Source organism: Amblyomma americanum, chromosome 8, assembly GCF_052857255.1.
Source record: "Amblyomma americanum isolate KBUSLIRL-KWMA chromosome 8, ASM5285725v1, whole genome shotgun sequence".
Classification (NCBI taxonomy): Eukaryota; Metazoa; Arthropoda; class Arachnida; order Ixodida; family Ixodidae; genus Amblyomma; species Amblyomma americanum.
In genome coordinates, this window is record NC_135504.1 from 38375338 (window position 1) to 38392298 (window position 16961).

The following is a 16961-nucleotide window of genomic DNA, read 5'->3' on the forward strand; positions in this document are numbered from 1 at the left end:
CTTTCAAGCAAAGGGAGCGCATTGATGTACAGTCTTTGTAAAAAATTATACAGCTCAAGGGGATTGCTTCCAAGCCATGTAGAGGGGCTCTCAACCACATCTGACAGTCCCAAGCTTTGGAGGGTTGAGAACGTAAGGTCCTCCCGCCTTCGTGAGATTAGGGTCCCTGTGTATGCAAGAGCAAGAGTAGCCGCGATGCAGGGCTCAGAGGCAGACCCCTTGGGTGTATACTTTTGGCAAAGACTGTAAACACCAGTCCCTAACTCTGAAACATGCACAACATGTCGTTCATATGACTGTAGTGTTAAAGGACTTGAAGCTTTAAAGGCATATGACTCATCGTCATCATCAGCCTGACTACGCCCACTGCAGGGCAATGGCCACTCAGTACTTGTTAGTTGTCGCTGTAAACAACCCGCCATTTTCAGCAACGCTTATGATGGTTTGACCGTTGGTACTACGTGGTCTCATTTTAGAAGATATTGCTGTAGCTTATAGTTATCTAGTTGCAGAAGCTTATAATGGCCGGCTTGTATAGGTAGTTTTTGTTGTGGAATTCAAGTGGAGCTCTGCACTTGAAATTTCTTTATCTTTTCGCTCCCGCGTATTTTGTATTTCCTTGCTTTTTTAAGTATATGTTTGGTCGTAGGCATGTAAAGAGTGAGTGTACAGAGATTCATTCGGACTTACTCCCGTAAAGTGACTCACGAGAGGGATGCTCACGCACCTCACTGTGCGCGTGCAAAAATTCACAGAACAGAACCGTTTATGCACCAGGCAGAACACGTGAAATAATTTATTCTTTTGACTCTATTCCAGACCTCGGGCATCCGCCGACCGGTCCTCCATTCCTTGCAGTCACACAGGATATGTACTGGCTTTGTCGTCGTTTCTTTGTACCTATAATGAAATAAAAGAAGAACGATACGGCAGTCTTAGTATAAGGCTACCACAGAGAGAAGCTACATTTCTTGCGCATCATTTCCGCTTAAGAGACACTGAAAAGGGAATCAATTACGAAAGTTTACAGTGATAGCAAATGATGTTAATATCTGGGTTTTATATAAGTTACACGAGCTGCAGGCACATCCATCATCGCTTTGCTTAGAAAACGTCATAAAACCTCGGCGGAGTGCAAGCAACTAGAAACCAACGTAATTCTGTTATTCGCCGACTGGCGCCCGCCTTACAGATACCGCTAAAGTAATCAAAACAAACCAGTTTCATATCCCGTCATGACGGAGGGCAATGCTTTAAACCCCACCAGATTCCTCATGACACTTTGCGTTCCGTGCGCACAATTTGAAAAGACCAAAAATGGTGAAGCAAAGAAGCGTACCTAGTTGATTCTTTACCATCCCTTGCCGTATCCGCCGTATCCGCCGTATCCTCCGTATCCTCCGTATCCGCCGTATCCGACGGCGACAGCGGGAGCGGCGGCGACCTTGACGGCACCGTATCCGAGACCATAGCCGACGCCGTAGCCTCCGTTGGCGACACCGTAGCCGAGTCGGTGGCCTCCGGCTCCGTAGCCTCCGGCTCCGTAGCCTCCGAGAGCGTAGCCTGCGAGACCGCCGGCGAACGAGGCGGCAGGGGCGGGGGCGTTGCGGAAGCTGGCGACTCCCGGGGAAGTGTGGTGGACAGTGGCGACGCGGCTGGTGGCGATCGCAGCTCCGGGGCCGCCGGGACCACCGGGCACAATGGCGGCAGGCGGAGCGGAGACGGCGACGGCCGGAGCGGCAGCGACAGCAGCGACCGGAGCGGCAGCGACGGCGGGCGCGGCTACGGCGACGGGGGCGGCAGCGACGGCGACGCCACCGAAGCCAGCTCCAACGACTCCGCCTCCGAAGCCGAGTCCTCCGTAGCCGAGTCCAACCCCATAGCCGAGACCACCTCCATAGCCGAGACCACCTCCATAGCCGACGCCATAACCACCGAAGTGGCCGGCGGAGGAGAAGGCGAGAAGGCCGAGGAAGGCAAAGATAGACTGCGTGGTTTAGAGGGTGGAGTCAGAACAGCAAGCAGCGCTGCTTGCTATTCAATAACGGCCACAGGAATGAACATTGTTTCGAGCAGCTTTTTTAGATACGTTTCACGTGATGAGCAATGCAGGAAATGACAAAAAACACTCTAAGCCCTCTGCTTTATCTCATCCAACGGGGGCCAGATATTAACCGACCATCCATTCGTATACTGCGCTGCATTGTTCGCAATTAGGGAAGATAGCGGGTGAAGGTCAGGCCACTGCAACCTACAGTTAACGAAACTAAACTGACGTTATAGCGTCCAGTTACTTCTGGAGCCGTATGACAGTAAGCTATGCTCTCCTCAGTGACTTCGCTTGAATAGAAACGTACGCCGAGGAAACTGCGCTGAATGTTTTAAAAGTGGCAGTCTAACTCTTAACAGGCCGCTGTATTGCACCAATTAATTAGCAACTCAATTAGTTTACAAACAAGCGCAATTCCTATTAGTACTGGAAAACAGCATGCACTGGTACTATAATACATTTAGAAACGCTGTCCCGTAATTTACTCTCGAAGCACGAGTGTTTACGATCCTCACGAAGTTCACGAAGGCTAACCTCTTCCAGAAAAAAAATATATATATATATATATTTACGCTGCCGTACGCAAGCAGGCGGTTTCTCCAAGACCTGTGCCAGAGTGCCAAGGCATGTTAGCTTTTCTTCAGGCGCAGTTATTGTCTTAATACGGGCGGGAAAAAAAAAGAGAAGTACACTTCCTTTGGGCGGTTTTGTTTCGTAATAGCTAACGTGTAGCGTGTCCTAGGGCAAACATACTTCCACCGTTCTCATGGCTGCGTTTACGGCAACCAGCACCTGCGGGTTGAGTTTTGACTTGCTCCCAACGTCTACTTACCAGCATTTTGCTACTGGAGGGCTTTTTCCTAGAGAGAAGAAAAGACAGAGTGTTCAAACGGCTGCACCCGGTTTATATACCCCCCTACAGACGCAGCGGACGGCGGTGCGTCGAACTGGGCAGCGTGTCCGAGCCAGCGAGGAGGAAACCGAGGAGGAAGCGGACGCCCGAGAGTGAAAGGGAGCGGGGTTCACTGTATCCAACAGCAGCGGATGGGCGAGCGGACAAGGGAGAGGAATCATTCGGTGGGGGTTTACTTTTTTCATCATTGCTTCCCTTCCGGCTTACGCGAGTCCATCTGTTCGCAAGACTGTACTGACGCTCTCACTCTCTTCTTTGCGACCCCCTTTCTCACGGAAGCCCAGCTCAGGGACTGACCGGCGCGGACCACTTCGAGAAGGTCGCCGCAAGGCGTGGTCATCTCTGCCATCTCGCCACTGAGCAACCTCCTCCGCTCTTCAGCGTCCATTCCTCTCTCGAATGCGCGTAAGCTCGCCTTTCAGAGGGCGGTGGGGTGGGGGGTGTAGTTTTTATTTTTTGTCAATTCCGATTACACATGGCAGTTGTTAACGCGCTCTACTCTGTTCCATAGGAGATACGGTCTGCCCCACCCCGGTGCAGTCCGGCAGTGGGTCTCTCTCAAGCATGAGAAGCCCGTGCCTGCTGCACAGAGACGGTGGTGAAAGTACCAAATTTCAACCCCCCCCCCCTCTCCTCCTCCTTCCCCCAGCCCCCTTAGCGCCGGCTTATCGCATGCCCGCAAAGCGGCGCCACGACGCCTCTATAGTACGTGTTTTCCCGGCTTCCTCTCCCCTCGGCCGCTTGTACACGCTTGATATGGTAAGCGGCTTGTGTCCACGCTCTTGAGTCGTTGAGATTCGAACGGGCGACCTTGGGAAGGACGTTCGGCTACGTCGTGAAGGCGAGTCTGCCGTCCTGGCATCGTCCGTGGTTGAGTGTGGCAAGGCCTCCCCGTATAATAGGAAAAGCAGCGCACATACCAAAAAGAAGGAATAATAACGACGCGTATAGAAATGCGGTCAGAGCTAACGGTAGTTCTGATACTGGGTTTATATCGTCCAGTAATGGCATTCGCTTGAGGTGACTAATCGGGAGATTGCAAAAATTGTTTCGATGTTAACTTTGACGAAGCTTACGAAAACGAAAAGTGACGGTTTCGCGCCTGCAAAACTTAGCTCGCTTGTCATATTTGTCTCACAAAGGATTCTTCTACACGATCAGAAAGGGTACCGACATTGTTTAAGATTATGCGTAAGACCGAACGACAAGCTTTTGTCATTCAAATCATGACATTGTGATGGTGATGAGTTGTTTCCATGTTGAGCGCGTAAAACACCTTTAAATTTCGTTTCTCCTATACAAACCGAAAAAAAAAATGTATATTCCATTGCATACTGCCACTCTATGTATTCCTCTGCAGATTCCAAGATCTAGTGCGCTAACTTCTGTCGATAACGTAATTTACTCTCGTTCAAGACTTCCTGACCCGCATTTGCCCCCCTTGAGCTTTCGCACCCTAATGGAGTGACTGTCTTGGTGATGCATGTTAAGCTAGCATCACCGCAGGCACCACAGCGAAGCATTACGGATTAAAAAACAAAAATCAATGCGAGGGCCATTCGGGCATAAGTCCGCAGTAATGGACACGAATCCGTGACCTGTTCGTCGCTCTCTAGAATTTATTTCATACTTATCTTATCTTTTTGATGCCTTGCCAGTAGAAATTCTAATTGACCGACGCGACAGTGCAGTAACCTGCATGGGATTCCTTTCAGTGGTCTCTGAGTCTAAAGGAACAAACAACGCCGTCATTATTCTCATGGTGTGATAAAGCGGCATTATCTGCTTTGATGGTGCCACGGAGGAATGGGTTAGAGTTACTGGTGTCACCTCTCCGCCACGGAACAGCTTTTCACACGAAAGCCGTATCCGTGATGTTTGGAATGTTTATGACGTACTACACGTAGGAGCCGTGCATCGTAATATCGTGTCACCGTGTTCACTCACTAGCACTTGAGGACGTGTCCCGTGTGGTCGTGATATTCAGCTTGGGCCGTCAGTCAATTGTCATACTCATGCTAAAATATATCTTAGTGATGTCACCTTTATCATCTCGTGACCCATCTTCTCGTGTTCGAGGGTGCGCATGTACATACCTGTGAGAACTCTGACGATGCCCTTTTGGTTGAAGTCCTCTACTGCGTCACGAACACACTGCTATGATGTCGAAGAAAGCGTCGTGCGTCAATCCTCAGCGGCGGGAAGATTCAAATCTAGCACCTGCCGCGCGTGAGATAGATGTTAAGTCAGCAACCCTGCTGCTGTTACTTCTGTGCTACACAATAAAACTTATGCATCCCATCGCACGAAATTGCTCTAGCTTTTGCTTTCACTTCTTGGGATATTTGGAGAAGAAAAGGTGTGTTTTAATAGAGTAGGGTACACACCATAGTCTTCTTCGCATTCACGAATAAGACATTACTAGACATGCAAAAACAACGTGGTGGTATTCATCTACCAACGACACATAAGCTATATTTTAATTTCTTCTGCGAGCCGTTTCTGTTCCGCTTTCAAACGTAGAAGGATGGCAATGACGTTCTAAAGTCAGTGTTAGTCACGCGAGGCATGAATGAGGCAGCCTTGCTTTAGAGTTGCAGTGAATTAAAATGAAAAAGGCAGCAACTATATTTCAGCTTGAACGTGATAGAATTAGGAGTACCACGAAACCGAAAACTGTCCAGCGTCTACGTCCTTGTAAAGCCTCCGCCTGCCAAACATAGCAGGTGACGGGTGGCGTTTATAACGTTTTTTTCACCAGTTGCGGAGAGGAGGTTGAAGCTAGAATAAGAATGACTGCAAAAATGAATAAAAGAAGTGATTTTAAACAGAAATGAAATAATTGATTCCAAACTAGTAGGTCCGTAACTAGAATATAATCAGATTTACAATACTTCTACGAGTGAAAGAGAATGGATATAATCAGAATCAGAATATAATCATATAAGGAATAGATTCGCAAGCGAAAGAAAAATGATGTCCCATTCCCTCCGCATGATTACAGTTGATCACAATAACTTTTTTTTTCGTGCTCGTCATGACCTGTGCTGACCTTCGGCGTCATAGCCATCAGTCAGCTATTAAACCCGAAACAGACAGTGAAAGAAATTCAATTATAAATGACTTAGCTTTCGTAGGTCAGTATTACGTGGTTATCCATGCATAATAATGTGTTGCGCATCATCAAAAAAAGAAAAGATGCAAGAAAAATTTGGTGTCCGTGCTACTTTAAGGTAATGTTTAGCCCAAAGAACTAGTCCACTCAAAGGCAATCAGGAGTATCGAGTTTGTTTTAATATACTTTAGTCTGTGGTCGCGGCTACAGCAGCTTTCAGTTGCGTGACTTAATTTGGTTTTACTAGTACGGTAGCCGTTTAACTTTACCACGCCAATCTTGAAGCGCCTCGCGTTAAAGCTTGTCTTCACCGATCGAGTCGCCCTCCGTTCGCAGGAAACATTTGCAAAGACTGGAGCAGCAACGCCATCTCTCGCCGCGAGGGCGCAACTTCCCACCTCACGGAGGCTCTTCGGCCGGCTAACAGCGAGTGCTTCGAAGCCACGGAAGGGCAACGAGAGGAAGGGTATGTGTACTCCGCTCACCCTCGGCTGAACCGATGCTGCTGGTCAGTTCGCGCAACGCAGGCGTCGGAAGAACACGGATCGGCCAAGGTTAGTGCGCACAGCGAACGAAGAAGCGACCCTGCGCAATCCCTGTCCAGCCTGGGTATCAGGAACAGAAGCGCCGACAGATGACGCTGGATGAAGAGGAAGCGCTCGCCTGTGCTTGGTTGTTGTCTCTCAGCTCTTGGATGCGTCTTTGCGCTCCAGAAGTCTCTCGGCCACGAATGGTGCTTTGAGGGTAGCGGCTGCCTGCGGCTTCCTCACACATCCTAACCCGTAACTTAAACCAAGCGTCTGTAAAATTTCTAAAAGGTCAGAAGTGTCGAACGTTGAAGCACTGCGCTTATCATATTCAATATTAATCTAAGCCCAGGCTGAAACCAGTATAGTTGAGTGACCACTGATGTAAGTTTTCCACAACGATAGCTGGATTAAAAAGCATTTCGGCCTTTGCGCAGCGTAAGTAGCAACAGCAGGAAGAGCAGTATCAGCAGCAGCTGCAATAGTGTCCGTATTTGTGGTATTAGTACAGAGAGTAATTCACCCTCTGGACAATGTGAATTGAGCAGATTATTGCCACGTTCACCCTACTGTTCACCCCATGTTCAAGCTATTGTGTAAATAGTTTGTGTATATTACCTCTCCCCCTATCCTCTGTTACTGTTTCCTCACCTCTTTCATTTCATTTCTCCATTCTGCCTGCTATCCTTTATTTCCGTTGCCCAACCTCTGGTGCTTCTGTATCGATGGCAGATGCCGGGGCTAGCAAAAATATTTTCCTTCCTTTTTATTATTATTTTAATAAAACCACTTACCATGTTTCCAATCGTCGTCCGATATCTCATTCTTTTTCCCCCTTCCTTCCTTGAATACTAAACTTCTTCAAACTAGATTATGCTAATTCATGACTGTCCAGCGATACTGACTGTTTACTTCCACATGCAGATCGAGCTCTGGGTGACAGGCTTAGCAACTCTGTTAATATCTCACCGTCTACTATACGCGTGAGTGAATGAATGACATTTGCTGAAACAGCGAGGCATCCGCCGCGGTGGCTGAGTGGTTATGGCGCTCGGCTGCTGGCCCGAAAGACGCGGGTTCGATCCCGGCCGCGGTGGTCGAATTTCGAAGGAGGCGAAATTCTAGAGGCCCGTGTGCTGTGCGATGTCAGTGCACGTTAAAGAACCCCAGGTGGTCGAAATTTCCGGAGCCCTTCACTACGGCGTCTCTCATAGCCTGAGTCGCTTTGGGACGTTAAACCCCCATAAACCAAACCAAACAGCGAGGCACGCTTTTTCTTTGAATTCACGACAGTTCGGAGTAAAATTTCAGGCAAGCACATTGTTGAATACACTTTTATGCTGGGTCAGAATTCTCGTTTGTGCAAGTTGGTGACCATTCATGTTGACTTCACAGCGCGAGATAGACAAGGGCAAAAGTTCTCATTTGGTGTCATCATTCAGAGTGACAAAAAATGCTTAGCCTTTTACGGCTGCTTGGTTGCACGTAGTGACGGCTGGTTATAAAATCACTGTCCGTAAGCCTCAATAAATACAGTTGGTAATAGGCGAGGATAGGAAAAAACTTTAGTCGCTCTAAGGTAACAATGTTATTTAGCGGTCAGACAGAGTTCTTCCATCTTCTTGATGGTGATGTCTTCTGTCTTGCAGGGTTGGTGCTCCTATTCCAGGGCTCCACTGAGGGTGGCTGCTCGTCGGGCATGCTGTATGAGCACCCGTTGAAGACACGGGAGCTCATACATGAACGGGAGCCAACATGAACTTTTATGCTCTCTGAGGTGGTCGTTTAAACAGCGACCTGGTTGACCAACGTAAGCATCGCGTCTTGTGCTGTTTTCTTGGCGCTGTTGCACAATGGAATCAATCCAACTACCCCAACTACAGTCCTTCTTTGTATACGTCTCAATGTTCTACCTCATAGCCTTAGCGGTTCAGTAGTTTTCCAAGTTGAACGAAGCAATGTGGAATGTTTTATTGCTCTTGAAACATTTGTCCCGTTGTACCGGCTTCGTGACCCAAAGTAAATCCTTTCCGTGTGCAGTGCCCTCTATTGTGCACATACAGTAACCGAAAACCTTGCATCGCTTTGCTGTTTCACTGTCATTAAAGAGATCTTCGACACCATACAAAAGTTTTTATGGATTCGTTATTAAATGACAGCGTGCTTTTGGTGCAGCTAAGATTACTTTGGCCGCTTGATTACACCCATTGTTCAAAGCTAAAATGAGTGATATTGGCAACACTGCGAAGGTATGGCACTGTCAGTTCATAGCTCTCAAGTACAAGGCAGGTGTTTCAGACTGCCCGGTACAATGCGTACAAGGGCAGGTTGGCCTTGAGCTATCTCCTTTGACTGAGGGCGCCGTGCTGTAGTCCTCCCGAACCAAACGACGCAAAGAGACAGCAACCTGAAACTTTATTAGGGCTCTGCCATCTTGTAATCGCTCTGGATACTGGTCTGTGCTGTTGACAGTAAACAACAAGACAAGCGAACACTTTCCCAAAGTGCTTAGGGGGCAAGACATGTCGCATATTCGTCGCATACGCCGGCAGCACAGCTAATAGGCCCGATATTGGAAATGCATTGGCAAATACCGGCCCTACAAAGGACCAGGGTGAAACCTTCCATTTCTAATAGTGGGCCAGTTACCTGTGCTGCTTGGGATATGGCAGTGGTGCACCATGAATGTGCTGCACGTTGCTATCACGTCTGGCCAGGACTACTACAGAAGAACAAGAAGCTGTAGCAAATGAGTTTCTTTCAAACTCGATGCTTTCTGAATGGATGATATTCACAGACAACAAAGAAATTACTCACAGCCAACGGAACATGGCGTGAACTTCACTTTTACTATCCTATTCTTTCCGATAGAGCAAAAAGCATTCTTACGGTTATGCCTCCACCGAACGGGAATGATATACCCCCAATCCGGGGGCCTTTAAGGTAATAAAGTGAAGTGAAATTATCGATTATTCCTGGAAGAACGAAAACATCCCAAGTTTGAATTGATCTATGCACTGAACGCGCGTGCAACCTATATGTATTATTGTGTAAATAGATTATTGGTGCACGTTACCTCTCCCCTAGCCTTTCCTACTGTCCACTCACCTCTTTTATTTCATTTATTCATTCTGCCTGCTATCCTTTATTTCCGCTGCCCGAGCTCAGGTGCATCTGTAGTGATGACAGATGCCGGAGCAAGTAAAAATATTTTCCTTCCTTGTGATTTTTATATTTTTTTATTTTTGAATGAACACTACTCCTACTGTTTGAATATAATCAACGTGACTTTTCGTCTGCCTATATATTTTTTTTTATTCGAAAGGAACACCACATGCCGCTCTTTGCGTTCATTGCGACTGCGTTATTACCTATCGCCCTCCTACGAGACACACTCAACCTCCAGACGCACCGCTAACTCTGTCCGCGAGATAAGGTGCATTGATCAGGGCCACCGTCGGCCGGCGTCCGAAACTGGAACAGCACTCGCTGAGCCTTCGAGCCCGGATATTCTGTTCATTCATATTTTATTTCCGACTTGGCCGCGTTCCTTTTCATTAACCGCTTTGTGTGCTTCTGTTGTTTTGTTCTGACGAAGCACGTAGGCAGGTGTCAGTGCTATACATGTATATGAATCGCTCCTATTACCTCATCGGACGTTAATAAGCTACACAGGGGCTTCATTCGAAAGGAATGTGTCTGAAGGTTTCCGAACCATTTTTTTTTTCGGGACATTTTGAAACACGCCACGGAGCTGCTGTCTGTTGTCTTTGTTGCTATGTGCTCGCTGTGCAGTGCCGCACATGAAAGGAAACTTGGACGAGCTAATTTAGCTTTGACAAGAAAGGGGACAGGTTCGATGCTAAGAGAGAGCTGCGTCTTGAGGAAGATGTTACAGAAGTGTGCGAACTTTGTACACGAGAAAAAGTAAGACTTCTAATCCGTTCAACACACAAGTTGGAAAGTGACTAAAAAAAAGTAGCGCTGTGGGGCGCAGTAGAAGTAGGAAAAAACAAAACAGTTGTGAGCGGAAGCATGCAGTAAGTAGGTACATTAAGTGGATAGAGGAGGTTTACGCAAACTGGAAGCTGTTTACATACTCAGTTTTATTGGACATTAAGAACTAGCGTCATCTGTTGGCCGCCAATGGCGAATACCACTCAACTCAGCGGGGGTGCTTGAAATTTTTAATTCTGGCTGCGTTTTTATGGAGGAAAAACGCTAAGGCGCCCGTGTGCTGTGCGATGTCAGTGCACGTTAATGATCCCCAGGTGGTCGAAATTATTCCGGAGCCCTCCACTACGGGACCTCATTCTTCCTTTCTTCTTTCACTCCCTCCTTTATCCCTTCCCTCACGGCGCGGTTCAGGTGTCCAACGATATATGAGACAGATACTGCGCCATTTCCTTTCCCCCAAAACCAATGATTAATATTATTATTATTAATTAAAGATTCTCAAAAGGTTTTGCGCAAGCATGGTGATTATCGCTGCTCGCTGTAAAGTGCGACCCATTAATTCCTCATGTGCTCACACCAACCATTTCCGACGGCCTTGATAATCAAGGGGATGTACAGGGTGTATGAAGAACGAACAACACCTTTGAACGAAATAGAAATTTTACACGTGTACTTTTAGTCGCAATATACACATAAATAACATTAATTGCTTTTTAGGGAAAGGAAATGGCGCAGTATCTGTCTCATATATCTTTGGACACCTGAACCGCGCCATAAGGGCAGGGATAAAGGAGGGACTGAGAGAAGAAAGAGAGAAATAGGTACCGTAGTGGAGGGCTCCGGAACAATTTCGACCACCTGAGGATCTTTAACGTGCGCTGACATCGCACAGCAAACGGGCGCCTTTTGCGTTTCGCCTCCATCGAAAAGCTGCCGCCGCGGTAGGATTCGAATTCGTGCACTCCGGATCAGTAGCCGAGCGACCAAACCACTGCGCCACCGCGGCGGGTATATACACCTAGCCTGAATTATGTTTCTGGGTAAAGGATCTACCGAAGTAATTTTCATTAGCTGGTTATAAATGAACACCTCGCTGCGAAGTAGAATATATCGGCATATGCATGTTTGCGTGTGTTTCTGCCCGACTGGGCAGAAAATTTGAAATTCCCGCGGTGGTATTGAGTGTTCAAAGCCACACGGCATGTCGTGGCAGTCGTGCAAACTAAAAACGCGTATGCATATTTCCTGGGTTTGAGAGGATTTGAAGAGATGACTTCTAGCGAAATTAAAACATTAAAACTGGACAATATGTGCATTCAATGAATAAGAATTCAGTTGCTGTCTTACCTTTGCCTTGTCTTATATTGGCCTAGTCCTGTTTTAACCGCGCTAAAAGTCATGTCTTCAAATGCTGAAAACAACTAGCCCGACTTCATACTCTATCTGTTTGGGGAAGACCGGACATTAGTCCCTGGTGAATGTAGTACTGCCATTGGTAGTGGCCAATGGGGATGATGGCCATGTTTGTAGTGCACGCTTACTCGTGTTAGACGTTTCGTCACTCGGCGATAATTTGTCGTTAGAGTTAACAATACACCAGAGAACAGAAACCACACAGAGCAATGTTTTCTTTCTAAATAACTGATGTTACTATGCGTTTGAATACGTGAGCCAGTCATCATGTGAGAGTCACTTTAAATATGCATATTTACCGAAGCAGCAGTCACGCGTATTGTTTTCTCGAGTACAGCTTAAGTAATAATGGTTTACTTGTTTCAACAATTATGAGTGAAAGGCTTGCCATGCAAGTCTTAAATTCATGTCCGCTTTTTAGAATATTCATGAGTTCCTCCGAGCAAAATCCCCAGTGGGCCTTTATGCGGCTACCATCATAATAAATATTCTCGAATCAGCAGATTATATTACGTTGACATTTGTCCCTGAGATCTATGCACAAGGGGAAAGACGTGTTTCTACGCAAGCCTCAACAAATCTTTATAAATTTCTTATTGTGGAGCGATGACTTTCCAATGTCACTTACGAGATCCCTTTGTTGAATATGATGACAGATGTCTTCTGTTGGGCTCCGCCACCTCTTCACGACTGGTGTGGCGCAATCGGAAAAAGTAGACATATATGATTTTTTTATTTATTGATCAAGCCTTATGCTTCAAATATAGAACAAAATGTTGATACACGATGTTTCGTGCATTGCATTCACTCATTATTGTTTTAATTTAAATAATCAGCGGAGCACTATTGGTGTGCAGCTTCCAGGTCAACTGATTCGCAAAAAGCTCCTCTTGTAAACAGAGTAGCAGTGAGAAAATGCGCATTCTTGCTAAATAAATTGCAAGCAAGCGAAGATTTCAAGCAAACAGCAGGCTTTGCGGATTCCTGCCGTTCTATGGAGCACATACGGCAGTAACGGGGAAAAAAATGTTTTTGACGGCGGTAAAGAGATTTTTCCTCACACTTGCAAATATTGTGACCTCCAGGGGTGTCATAAGAACTTAATCCACTACATGATTGAGGAGCAAACGGACATTGCCTGAAAGCTTTTGTTTTTGAATGCTCATGTGGGCGCAAAAAAAGAGTCAAATTGAACAACCGCGAAGTTTTTCCTGTCCTAGGTGGTTCGCCAACAAAATCTCTTAGAGAATGCAAGTAGTACATCCCATTTACGGCGTTAATGGGACACCGAGGATGACCCCATCAAATTTTGTCTCTGAGTAAAAATCGATTGTTTGGCGCTTCCGGCTATGTTGATGTCTCTTCGGCATAAAAAGTAGGCATTTACTTGTGAGAAAAGTTGACTAAAAAATTAAACATTATTTTTGCCGCCTTTTGACCTAAACTACTGACGTCAATAATGATGAGGATTATGTGTTCATCGTTTGTAAGTGAATAGCGATGTCGCAAGAACCTGCATATAAAGGTTTTCACGTCATCGGAGTTCGCTCGTGAAAATTGTCGGTTGTGGAGATACCTGCACTTTTTAATGCATTAGAAGCCCCATAAGACCAACATTTTTCGTCGGTCATAAATTCTCCCAGCGGATATATTAAAGTGACGTCACCAGATGGGAGCATTACCATTGGCTGGAGGCAACAGAGGCGCCAGACCGGAAGGGCATTCATTTCCGCTAAACGTTTCAACAGCTGCTGATTCTCTCACTCTGCCAACAGACAAAGAGATTAGGCGCCAGCTTGTATTTTTTTCAAAGCCGATAAACCCTCCGTTTTTTTCAGCAAAAGTAGCCTCTTCTTTTTATTGTAACGAAGTGATTTATATCGACGCTGGCCAACTTAAATTCCCCTCTAGTTCACGTTCAAAGAAACATTCATGCATTCAAGCAGCACCCATTCACGAGAGCCCGCTACTATCCACCGCTTTCCGAATCTGTTTCAAGGGTAATTGAGCGGCGAAATATACGGTGCGAGTACGGCAGCTACAAAAAAATAAAAGCTTCTTGGTGTTTTTCATGCTGGAAACAAAGACAGCCGTTGCGACCTCGGCCGTGGCGGAAACAAAAAAAAAAACGCATTTCAGCCCCATTCCCTTCGGACAATCAGCGCGTGAACCTGAACTTGAAAGACAGCCCGAGGAGCTGTCTCGTGAATGGGGCGCATACGCTTTCCGCTTTGGGCGTCCCTTTCATCGCGAATGTCTGGCGTAATTACCACAAAAAAGTAGATATAATTGTATATGGCAGCTATGCCTTTCATAACGGGCAGCTGACCTAAGATAACGATGTACGTTTCCGTGTCTTCGCCCTACAGAGCGGTGTCGGCGCCTCGGGCTGCGGGCCACTCGAGCCAGTTTGTTTACCCCAACTTGTTCCTTTATTGCTTGATCGTATTGGGCGCGGTCCTTTTGATCTATATAGGTTTTTTTTTTGTCCGGACCGCCGCCAGCGTTGCGGAACGCTCGCGTAACGCCTATATCAATTGGCGCGTGCACTTGACAATGGTGGCTGCTCGCGCCTGCTTCCTTATCGGCATGCACTTAACGATAAAAGGTTCTTTATGGTCCCGCGAAACGGTTTCTTTTTTACCGAGGAGAGGGTGACGATTGGGTGCTGACGCCTTCAGTTTGCTCTCAAACAGAGCAGATGCTCGAGCTGCTCCTACATTCGTTAGTGTTCAATTCCAATGGCAGATCCGGATCAAGTTTTTATGCTCTGTTTGTATTAATCGTATTCCAATGACAGTTTGGGAGCGCGAGTTGTCGTTCCAATGGCAGATCGGGATCAGGCGTTGATCCCGGATTGCTCCGTGGAACAGCGATATTAAATCGGCAGATTTAACTGGAACCCGTCGTGACGTTTTCGTCTCCCTTGCGTCAGCTTCCGGTTACGGCCGGCTGCTGCCGCTTCCTTCCTGTCGCAGCTAGGCGGTGATTTCGCCAACATACAAGGAACATTTTTCACCTTTTTCTGGATTTTTAACCACGCAGAACGTCATCTCAGCGCGCAATGACAACTCTGCCAAATCTATTCACTTTTCATTTTGTTCGCAGGCGCATGAACAAAAATTACTGCCCTAATAATAAAAAGTTGGGCTGAGGGTTAGCAAAAGTGTTAAGCCTGGATATCTCGAAGCGAAAAGCTTCGTGGGGATGCTCGGGGTTTACCTTAAGGTTTCATACATAGGGTTAAAATTTGGGTATATCTTTCTAGCTTTTCCAAAACGTGTTATCTTAGGCATACAAAGCTTGTACAATCTTTATACAAGGCTATTGAAATCTCCAACTCCCACGCTACCACTTATGGGTCTTCTTCTCCTCCTTCCATGGCGAAAGGTCAGACGACGGAGTCAGCGCGCGGTGGCTACGACGGCTGCGGCAGCAGCGACCACCTGCGCTCCGCGTGACGTCACTTGGTTTCGCGCATGCGCAGCTGTGGCAAATCTGTAGTGTGGCTCACGCGAAGCCCGGTGTTGACGAGCCTAGTGAAGCTTTTCGCTTCAAAACTGTGTCAACAGAATGCCAATTCTTTGTGACCGCTTTTTAGACTAAAATAGCTAACCTGTTGCGTACTCGCTAAGCCTAACAGCTGTGTAAACACGGAAGCAACCAGAAAATTTTGGCGCGTTTCATCGCTAAAATTTTGTGGCGTGGGCATCTTATGACAAAGCGATACTTCGTGCACATTTCGTTTGGCGTCGATGTGAGAGACAGAGTGGCGCGTGAACGAATCGGTGGTGATCTTTTGCACAAGGCAAAAGATTACAGGCAGGTATAATACACAGTAAAAACACGAAAGAATATCAAACAGAAAACTACAAATGGCATTCAAATAATTCTCTCCTTTATCCTTTCCCTTACGGTCTGGTTCAGGTGTCCAACGATATAGTAGACAGATACTGCGCCATTACCTTTCCCCCAAAGATCAATTATTAATATTATATTCAAATAATTTCACGGATGACTGCAGCACTTCATTATTTGTGAGGATAGTTCAGTTCAGTTCAGGTGTTGAATGCTACAGGGGGGGGGGGGGGGGGGGGGGGGTTAGTCTTGCTTTCTCTGCCGGCAACTGCTCCACCGCAGCGTCCCTTCGATATTAACAATGCCGCATCTACCCCGCTAAGCGCACAGTCTCTTATAATAGCACACATTCTCTCCCGAAGTCACCATCTATGCACACAATCAATCCACACAGTTCGCATCACAGTCCACTCCAGAAGTCACCATCTATGCACATATTCAGTCACAGTAGAACATAGGCCATTGTAGTGTCACACTCCATACACACATTCACTCACAGTATAAAGTAGTCCACTCCGGAAGACACCATCTACGCACACATTCAATCACAGTAGGCCATAGTCCGTTCCTGCTGTCACCATTTAAAAACAAGATCCGTGTTCTGCAGAAATGTTAAAATAAGGCGTGCAGCCTCCCTTCTGCATGTCTGGTTTCCACTCGGGTAGACAATGTCCTGCACTGTGCTGTGACGGGTTCCTGTCTTCTTGAAGGAAGCGAACATCACATGCCTTTCCGCGCTGTACTCTGGGCAGTACATAATATAATGTTCGATATCCCCGCACACACCACATAAAGAGCAGAGCGGAGACGATGCTATGCCGGTCTAGGATACTCTCCCGTCTGTTTCTGTAGTGCTGCAGACTTTCTTAACAGCGGCGCCAAAGCTGACAAAGGAAAAGGCATGTTGTCATTGGTAGAGCAGTTGTAGCTCAATGTCCTTCTGTTCTGTTTCCTAGGACATTTCAAGGCGTCCACGTCGACTGCGGCATCGGTGGTACATCACGCCATCGTTGTCCCTAGATGCAAGTTTGCAGCGTTTGCAGTTTGCAGCAAACTCCAGTTTGCAGCGTTCGGTTCGTTTAGTCGTCGAGATGTGGCGCCACCTATGAGGAGCAGTGCCTTCCGTGA

The 16961-nt window shown here is 46.8% G+C and overlaps 1 protein-coding gene across 1 annotated transcript; it reads right to left on the bottom strand.

Moving 5' to 3' along the window:
- Positions 1–765: 765 nt before the first annotated feature.
- LOC144101394 (uncharacterized) lies at positions 766–3023 on the bottom strand. Its single transcript, XM_077634538.1, has 3 exons — positions 2883–3023; positions 1340–1987; positions 766–900 (listed from the first exon to the last, which is right to left on the bottom strand). Exons 1-2 carry the CDS (start codon positions 2886–2888, stop codon positions 1352–1354), a joined length of 642 nt encoding a protein of 213 aa, XP_077490664.1. The 5' UTR covers positions 2889–3023; the 3' UTR covers positions 766–900; positions 1340–1351.
- Between the last annotated feature and the right edge of the window lie 13938 nt (positions 3024–16961).